The sequence below is a fragment of the Arachis ipaensis genome, chromosome B1 (genome assembly GCF_059453495.1).
Source record: "Arachis ipaensis isolate K30076 ecotype BB chromosome B1, ASM5945349v1, whole genome shotgun sequence".
In the NCBI taxonomy this organism is placed as follows: domain Eukaryota; kingdom Viridiplantae; phylum Streptophyta; class Magnoliopsida; order Fabales; family Fabaceae; genus Arachis; species Arachis ipaensis.
In genome coordinates this window covers 33,690,257-33,700,334 of record NC_142436.1, presented here as the reverse complement: position 1 = coordinate 33,700,334, position 10,078 = coordinate 33,690,257, and the positions used below count along the sequence as shown (strand labels likewise).

Genomic DNA, 10,078 nt, shown 5'->3' with positions numbered 1-10,078 from the left:
GCACCCCTGGATTCTTTTTCCTGAATACCACGAGCTACAACAATTTCCCTGGTTTGGCAGAGTTGTTTCATCACTGCAGATTTGGGAGCCATTTGTTCTACAAAAACAAAAATAAAAAGGGCACCTTAGTTAAACAAATTACAACCAAGAATCTTAAAGCTAAAGGTAAAAAAACTACCTAGTTTGAATCGAAGCAGACTGGGGTCGCTAGAACTTTTTATTATCCAAGTGAGGAGTCCGGCCCCAACACTCTTCCAACACGTCTACCATACACTTCTCAAGCTCGTTTAGGGTATCTACGCTATACTTGACTATCACTAGCTTTTCTTGCCAATACAATAGAAAGGAAGGTTCATCATTCTCATCCAAATAGAAATGTCGGACACCCTCTACAGCTCGGACTTTGAAGAAATAGTTTTTGAAGTCATGGAAGGATTCATCAAAAATGGAAAAAAGTTTTCTACCCTGAACAGCATGAAAGGAAAGCCAAGACAACTCTTTCGAAGACCGGGTTTGGTCAAGAAAAAGAGGTAAAAAATACCTTGAGGGGAGGTCGGACATCGAGCTCCTGGCACAAAAATTAGTACATTTTGAGAAAAGCCCAAGAATTCAGGTGAAGTTGGGTAGGAGCGACATTACAGGTCTAGAGGATGTTCGCCTCAAAGTCAGAAAAAGGAAGTTTAATGCCTAATTTGGTAAAGAAGCAATCATATGCATAGAAAAATGGGCATTCCAAGTTGTCAAAAGGAGAGAAACACACTCTCTCCTCAGGATCTAACACTACTAACTCATAATTCCGCTCATCCTCCTGACTTTCACATATTTTATGGTGTCTACAGAATACATCTACAAACTCTTTGTCAACTACGGGAATAGGAAGAAACACAATACTATCTACCCAAGATAACAAAAAAGGTGGGACCTTTGATGACATGTTGATAATTACAGACCAAGACATAAAAACTATCCCTACAAATACAAAATAACCAAGTCATCATTAAAGAGCTCGGCCACAGTAAAAAGAAGTTGGACAAAGTAACAAAACACATAACGCGATTTCAAAAAGACCTTTTAAGAACAGAAAGCATAAAAATGGTGTCCCTCCTACACTACCATTAGCAACACCATTGGGGGTAACACAAATACATTCAACAAGTCACAAACGATAACAAGTTCCTCCAAATTTCAGAAACACAATCAAACGTTCGTACTAAGTAATATCCAACGACAAAAATAGTAACAACAGTTAAACAAGTTATTAAAGAAATTCCAAAGCACAAATATCGACAACAAAAGTAAAATCCCAATGTCAATGCTACTATTCAGGGACCATTCAGAGCCGTTTCTTGACAACAGAGTACAAGATTACTAACAAAAGTAAATAAGACATCAACCTTGATAAGATTCAAAAAAAAGAGAGGCACACCAAACAGCAAATCACGAACGATCCTCTTCGCCAAAAAACTTTTCCAAACAAATCAAGATAAAAAATCTTGAAAAATGGGAAACAGTTGTGAGACGAACAAGAGGGATTCTTTATGAAGAATGGAGCAAATGAAGTACTTTCAGAAATGAGAAAAAGGAGAAAATAAAGAGCGCACAAACACTTTAAAAAGGAGAAGAGGCAAAAAAGATAATTTCATACCCCTCTTTAAAGCTATGTTCGGATTCCAAGAAAACTGCCGTGCAAAGATCACCCCCCATTTAATGCAGTAATGTTCAAAAGTTTGAAACACATCGAGTACTCAACCTCGTGAATGCAGGGGTACCCGACGTTGAAGCTGAGGTCTCAAATTACTTGAGCTCGACCTCTTGAAAGCTCAGACTCAACCAGGGATACTGTTCATATCCTGACCCAAAACATAAAGCTAGACCTAATAAGCAAGAAAGGCCCACCCAAAAAGGATGGCCTTCACTACATTGCCGACCTCTTAAAAAGAGGTCGGGCATGGTGAAAGAGATTGGATACGCGCTTACAAGTAATTGCCTTCCTGAATCTCTCTTACTATCTTTATCTTCCTAAAAGATAGATCTTAACAAAAGTCCAAGATAAAGGGAACGGATATCCACCAATAAAGGTGGAACTACTCCAACAAAGGTGGTTAACAGCTCTACTATAAATATACTGACACTCTTCAGGTATATTCACGTTCTAATTTACTAAAAACCTGTCTAAAATCCTTGCTAACTTAAGTATCAAAGTCTCTTACAGATACCATCTCCACCTCCTCACAAGAAACTCAAACGACGGCATCTCAACACTGGAATAAGTCGAACGCTGCCCCACAAAGAGTCTGGAACTCACGTTCAGACCCAAATCAATGTTTTAGGTAACCCTCGAAACAGTGGGTAATTTTACTAAGAAGCAAATCAGATGGCATATGCCAGAGTTATTTTTTGTTAAATTGACTACTGATTTAGTTTTTAACAATAGAAATGCCACTTGTGAGGCTATTATTAGAGATCATGAGGGAAGATTCCTGGCTTATTTTAATGCGAATTTAGCTTGTGGTATTATGACTTTATCGGAGTTATGGGTATCTTGTTGGGTATTAACTTTGTCATGAATCTTGGTTATGTTAATTTATCTATTGAAATATTGAACTTAATTGTAGCAGCTAAATTCTGTCTTCATGATGATATTAATTTGCATTCTTTAAGAACTCTTGTTTCGACTATTAAAAAGAGATGTAGCAGATTAAACAGTTAGAAGATTAACTACCAATTCAGAAAAACTAATTTTTGTCCTCATAGACTAACTCATTTTTATCATAATTTACAATTCGGTTGTCATAATTATTTTAATACGCCTTTTCGTATTTTTCTATGTTTTTATGCTCATACTACAAACACCTCTTTTTTTAAAATAATTTGTTGAGATTGTTTTTTCTGGGACATTCGACCCTATTGTTAATCAAATAAAAAAATAATTATTTTTTTGAGGTAGATTTTAAATTTAACCAAGTTATAATGATTAGATCAAATATAATATAATAAAATAATCTTTTATAAATAAATTTATAAAAATATAATTTTTTTATAAGTAATTTTAGTACTCCGTTGTACAATAAATTATTGTTGTCATAGTTAAATTAGTTATTTAGTATTCATTCTTTTTTCTTTTAAAATCCTATATATTATTCAAATAAAATAATTTCATGTTTAATTGAACTGATATATTAAGTATTGCATTGAATTAAAAAACAAGATTTGTTTTTTTAAATTTATGACATGGTATAAAATAATAACAAAAATAGCAATGAAAAAAAATTAAACTAATAAAAGTTTAGTATTAAGTTAAAAGGAATCTTAGAGGGCCAGTAACTTTTGTGATTTGTAGTTATCAAATAGTTATCAATGATGGTTTTAATAGTGAGATTGGTGTGAGATTTCATCCAATGACTCACTTTTTTTTACTAGTTACATGGCCTCCTAGACTTTTCTAACCGTCCGTATGATTTGTAGTGAGATATTTGATTAATAGGTGAAAATTTAGTTGTAATTAACTTTACGTAAAGTTAATAGTTGAAAATCATTAAATAATTTAACTAATTTAATTAAATTTTCATTTAACGACTTTCAATTATGGAGCAAAATTGACTGTGCCTGAATTTTTACATGTATAAGAAAAAAAAATAAAAATATAGAGAAGAATGTAAGAGTGCACACATGTCCAACATCAATTGGAAGTAAACAGAACCAACGGTTCCTGAAGCGGCTTCCTTATCCGTCGCTGAGTGTGTTTGTTTGTGTTAGAGAACGATAACCAGCAGCAGCAGCAGCCACCACAACATGGCTCTTCGAATTCCCTGTAACTGCTGCATTCCATTCTCAAACCACCAATCTTCTGCTTCTAACGCTTTCTACACCGCTGCTTTCACAAACCGCCGCAAGTCCACCTCGGCGGCGAGGGCGGAGCTCCGGACGCAGGTGGATGTGACCCCCCCAACTGCTTACTCGTCACCGTCCGGTGAGGTTCCTACTCACAAGGTCACCGTCCATGATACACAAAGAGGAATCGTTCACGAGTTCGTGGTTCCTGAGGTTTTTTTTTCTCTTCCTTCTTCCGCCTCCAGCATAATTCTCAATTTCGCTGAATATTTTAGAAACAAATTCATGTGTGGTTGGTTGATTATTGTGAAATGCAGGATCAGTATATATTACACACTGCTGAATCTCAGAACATTACCCTTCCGTTTGCCTGCAGACATGGTACTGTTCCCTCCTTTCTTAATTCTTACTGATCATATGAGCTTAATTTTGATGTAATGACAGCCTTAAACGTTTTTAAAACAGTGTCCAATCGCATCTTTTCTTTAGGATGACTATTCACACGGTAAATGTAAAGGCACCATATTGGCTACGTTATGTGATTGGATGGTCGTGTTGAACGGCTTTGTGCTTCAAAATTAAATTTGATGAAATATATGTATATTAATTTGTGTTACCTTGTTTTGGATTGGTCTGGTCTTAACTGAAGTGAGGATAATACCTTGGATAGAATTGAATCTTTTTGTGCCTTCTATTTGTCTAGTGATCTTAATCCAAAGATTTCACCATTTATCCATTTTGGGGCCACTGCCATTGGCATTGGAGATTACTCGCTAGAATTTTATTGTTATTTGGGGTTTGATGACAGGAAGAACCTTCCTAAAGTTTATTGATCATACAAAAGTCATAATGTCTGCTTTAAAGATCATTTATAAGCTATATAGAACATAGACACACCAACTAAGCAAGATGTCCATGTGTGAATGTCTGACATTCAAAGACACTCATACAACACGAGACATAACTATATCTATTGTTGATCAATTATACTTCAAACGTGAATTGCACAAAATGATAATAAGGTCTAGAAACATCTATATTGGTAGTTTGACATTTATAAATACTTGAATACCGAATAAATCTTCAAAATTTATACACATCTGTTTCCATGTCATGCATTTTAAAAGTTTGGTTTGTCTACATGTCCGTATTGAGTATCCGTGTCAGTATACATGCTTCATCGTTAATGAACCTATGACTCTATTGACTCCCTTGCTACTTATCTAATGTTCTGTTACATTATTTACAAGGTTCCTTATTGCTGATATCACTAGCATTGGCTGCTACATTTTGCATATCCTGTAACTATTTCTCATACAAACTATATAAATCATCTAATAAAGTCCTCCACTGGCCCTGTTTCAGGCTCCTTTGATCTATACACCTACTTCATTTGAGTTTTTAGTTGTATCATGATTTTCTTATATATCCATAAATCAATTAATTTAAATCTGCAGTAATCATCATCCATAACTAGTATGCCTGGATGCTATATTTCCAAATTTGATATCTTTACCCTTTTAACCTTTCAAGGGACTATGCTCTTCAGTTTTTATTATTTCAATTTTGAGGCTCCAACATTTCTTAACATTATTACTTACTTTATTATGTTTTTGAAAGTAACGCAAAGTTTGTTGTGGTTTATAATTAACCCGTCGCACTTGGTTTTTCATTCTGTTAGAAATGACTTTTGTTGTTGGTAGATTCCATTTCTTCAAACGGGTAAAAGTTCAGAAACTTTTATCTCCTGTAGGAACAAAGACAATTATGACTATTCTATGTAGTTTTAGGGTTTCATTTGATTCTTTATATTTATTGCTAAATTACCATAGTCAAGATTATATATATGGCACAGTTCATCTGTGATACTTCATACTTGTTCTTTTTGCTGCTTCTATGACCATCTACGTTGAAGTCAACTCATTTGATGCTACTACTAGCTTCTTGATACTCTTTGTTGAAACTTTGTGCTGGCAGGTTGTTGTACTAGCTGTGCTGTACGTATAAAGAATGGACAGATTAGACAGCCAGAGGCACTTGGGATATCTGCTGAATTGAAAGAAAAGGCATGCTTGACTTCTTTATTCTAATCTATTTTTCATTACACGGATGAACCAGTAATTTTGACTTAATCTCTTGTAGTTGTGATTTTATTATTAGATTCTTTTATGCAATTTTCTCATGAACTACTGGATGATGCCAAAAGAAGAGAACAGGTCTTCCGCAATAAATCATTTTCTTGTAGTCATAATATTGAAAAATAAAGATGATATTGGACATGATAAAATACTCTAGAGCAAAAGAGAGGAGGAAGAAGTGGCAGTTTGGAATATGCAGTATTGATATGATAATACTTGACGGGTGATTCTTAATCAGGCATCTCTCCCTTGACGCCTAGGTACTCCATTCGATGCTAAATATCTGCAAGGTGATGTGACGCACAATTAAAAATCGCCAATTACCATGACTGTATATGTGGAAACAGTTGAGTGAGGCACATGATACATGATTAGCAAGTGAACACTCCAGATGGATCCAGAGATTTATGAATGAGTTTACTATAGAAAAAAAAGTTGGGGTAGAGAGATGGTATATCTTACTTTAGTTGATTTGAACATGTTTGGAGAAGACCCTTAGAGACCTTAGTTATGATAGTGTAGAGTAGATGGAGGGTAGACTGGTAGTCCAATAGTTAGAGGTAGAGGGTGACAGAAAAATCATTAGGGAAACTATCAAAGTAGATTCAATTGCTAATGACTTAGATGTTAGTATGATTTAGACTCGAATATTATGAGATCCCCTAATGCATGTAGTTGTAGTCAAACAAGACTTGGATGCTGTACTATATCCCATTATTTTTCCTTGAATTTGTGTGAACTGTGCGGATCCTATCATGATTTTATTGTGGCATACTTCAATGCATTTCCCCCCGAAATATATTGGATGGTTCCAAAGAGTAGAATGAGAGTCTTTTATTGTCATTATTAAATTTTGAAAGGTAAAAGGTCATATCAACCATGATTTGAGGAGGGGGGAAGGAAAAAAGAAGAGAAAGTTTAAGCAGTAACAGAGAAATAGCTTCCTGGATTTGAACTTGTGAGCTCCAAGTCAGAAGACAGCAACTTCATTAGTGCTGAATCTCACTGTCTACCTTGCTCTTTATATTAACTGTGAATAGAGGAGATGAGAGGAGGAAGAAGTTGCAGTTGTTTCAGTGTAGAACTACCAGATAATCTAATAAATAAGACCTTAGTATTAGCATGTGCCATGTGTCTAACCCTGTTAAATTTTACCTTATTCTTTTGGGCACCTAAGAGGATCGAAGGTATTGTGTTTATGCCATAGTGCTCACATTGCACTGAAGTTGTAATTAATATGTTCCTTTAGTTATTTTAGTAACTTCAATTATAATATTAGAGAATCAAAATTTGTAAGAGTTTGTAACAATTATGAGCCTATTACTTCCACACTTCTACAGAACATTCAATTAATCGGTTCTGTTTCTCACACATTGTTCTAGACTGAAGATTTGTATTCTTCATTGTGTTTTTATTTTTATTTTGGGGTCTATTCCAATAATGAAACTGAAACATAGTCTGAAGGGGTTTATGTATATTTTTGTTACTATTACATGCATGTTTAACAGTTTGCTTTTTTGGTTACTATTCTGTATGTACAACTGAACAAAGATATTGTCCAGTTTATGGTTTGCTTTCCTTTCTTTTTCTTTATCATTCATTCCTTCATTCGTTAACAACTTTGATCAACATGCCATGCATGTTTTTGCAAATTCCACTGCCTTTTATTGCTGAGCTAGACAAGTGTATGGAATTTTTCTTCAGGGCTATGCACTTCTTTGTGTGGGGTTCCCATCCACGGACGTTGAAGTAGAAACGCAAGATGAAGATGAGGTAATGAGAAGGAACACCAATCACAGCTTTCACTTTGTCATCACTGCTTTGTGATTTCCATTTCGATCTTTTAGGGTATGTTTGGTTGAGGGTTGGAAAATCAAACCCATCTAAAAGATTCCCATTCCATTTTTAACCCCAACTAAACATATATTTTAATATGTAAACTTCTCTCCTGTAAATTGAATTGGAGGCCTAATCAAATCGTTATCATCGTTCTTATTATTTGTTATTGAATCATGAATACGACGATAAATCCATGGCATATACAGGTATATTGGCTTCAGTTCGGACGGTATTTCGCCCGAGGACCAGTGGTATGTTCAGTTGGCTCTTGAATTCTTAGGGTGTATTTGGTTTTTTTTTGGTGACGAGGGTGTATTTGGTTTGCGTTTACATTTTCTATTTTTATTTTTAATGTTTTGTGTTTTCAGGATTTTTTGAAGAAAAAAAGAATAACAATTAAAACAATAAAATCTTATTTTCTATTTTCACTTCTAATTTTTTTTTTCCTTCACCAAATCTTAAAAACAGAAAACATTAAAAACAAAAACATAAGATGAAAATGCAAACTAAATGCACCTTTAATCTTTTTGGAAACTATTAGAGAAAAAAAAGGGAAACTAGATAGCTTCCCCTCTACTTTTTCATTTATTTGATTGTGTGACTTCTAATGCGTTACAGGAGAGAGATGACTATGCCTTGGAGTTGGCCATGGGCGACGAGTAAGTAAAACAATGTAAAATCTGAGAACCATTGGAGCACACAATGCGGAATTTTCTGTTTTCCCTCTTTTTACATGGTTCTAGCCTTGAATATTTGCACGTCAAGTAAAATCCCTAATCCTATGTAATCCTTATGTAATCTTCATCCTCTCTTCAAAGTAGTGGACTGTTGTCATTAGCATAGTATACAAATGTAGGTAATCGTCATGCATATCTCTGTCATCGTGCTTTGTGTAAATTAGTATTCTAATACTTGATTATATCTCGCCGTATCAAACTTTGAAGGTCTTTAGTCATAAATATGTTGACTTATTATAAAAGCGGTTTTGTTTTGTTAGGGAACTAACAAAGTAGTGGATGAAAAAAAAAATTAAGGAGATAAAAAGATAAATTTAAAGAAGAGTAAAATATTGTTTTGATCTTAAATGAATTTTAGTTTGATTCTTAATGTAAAATTTAAAAGAATAAATTAAAAAAATTGATTAATTAAAACTGCGTTAATTGGAATTAAGACGTTTGGAATATGTAAAACATATTAGAATCTCTAAGATGACAAATTACATTATATCAAATAATTGAAAAAAGAAAATTAAAAAAATCCATTGTCTGCGAAGTGTGTAACTCTAGTACTCTTCGTCCATAACAAATAAAATTTGAATCTTTTAAAATTTGAATTTTATTTTATAAAATAAAATATAATTTTTTTTTAAAATAATTTTTTTTTATATTTATTATTGATTCTATCTATAAAATTAATAATTTTAATAAAAATTTATATTTTATTTTTTAACTTATATTTTATTTTCTAAAACAAAATTTAAATTTTAGAGGATCTAAATCCTAACAAATAAGAGGCACAATAAATAATAATAGGAAGCGCAATAAGAAGCCAACAACAATGTGATTCTCTCTTCCCGAGAAAATATATTTTATGCCCACTAGTTGCTGTTGCTCCACCGCCTCAGATTTTCTGCCTCAAGTTTTGTCTTGTTTGCCTTGAGATTTGTTTTTGCTTTTCTGCCTTGTCTGCCGCCTTAAGCTCCACCTTGCCTTTTGAGCTCTGCCCGCAGTTTAATTTTTTTCTAATTCTTCCATATTCTTGTTTTTTATTTTTAATTTCTGGAGACTAGATGTTATTTTAAGAATTTGGAGTTTGAATTGTTTTCTGTTTTATTAATTTTTTATTTTATATTTCTTTTAAATTCAAACGACACCGTTTAAGAAGTGTTTTTAGAAACCGATTGGTTTACGGTTCAATTAAACGGATTGGTTTTCAGCAAGTTTTCCAATTCCACATCGGTTTTTGACTCTGCTGATTTTTTTATGGACCGAATCAATTAGCGACGATTTTTCATTCGACCAGTTCGATTGACTGGTTCAGTCCGATTTTTAGAATATTGCTAACAACTCTTTTTAATCTTTGATGATTTTCCTTGATGTGTTAATAGGCTTTTTTTTTGTATTAAAATGTGCCCTTAGTACACTTTATTTCTCGGATCTTATACGTAAATTTCTTTTTTTGGTATTAAAAACGTACTACTTTAATTTGGGCCTTACGTACAATTTTTTAGTCATGGGGCCTTACCAGTTGAAACAAAAATATTTCTATCA

At 33.6% G+C, this 10,078-nt stretch overlaps 1 protein-coding gene across 1 annotated transcript; it reads left to right on the top strand.

Annotated features, from left to right (window-relative positions):
* The first annotated feature begins 3,464 nt into the window (after positions 1-3,464).
* Positions 3,465-8,767, top strand: FDC2 (2Fe-2S ferredoxin-like superfamily protein). The gene is made up of 6 exons (XM_016331115.3): positions 3,465-4,044; positions 4,149-4,212; positions 5,809-5,897; positions 7,674-7,742; positions 8,015-8,059; positions 8,427-8,767. The coding sequence occupies exons 1-6, from the start codon at positions 3,793-3,795 to the stop codon at positions 8,469-8,471; spliced, it is 564 nt and encodes a 187-aa protein (XP_016186601.1). The 5' UTR covers positions 3,465-3,792; the 3' UTR covers positions 8,472-8,767.
* Positions 8,768-10,078: the final 1,311 nt, after the last annotated feature.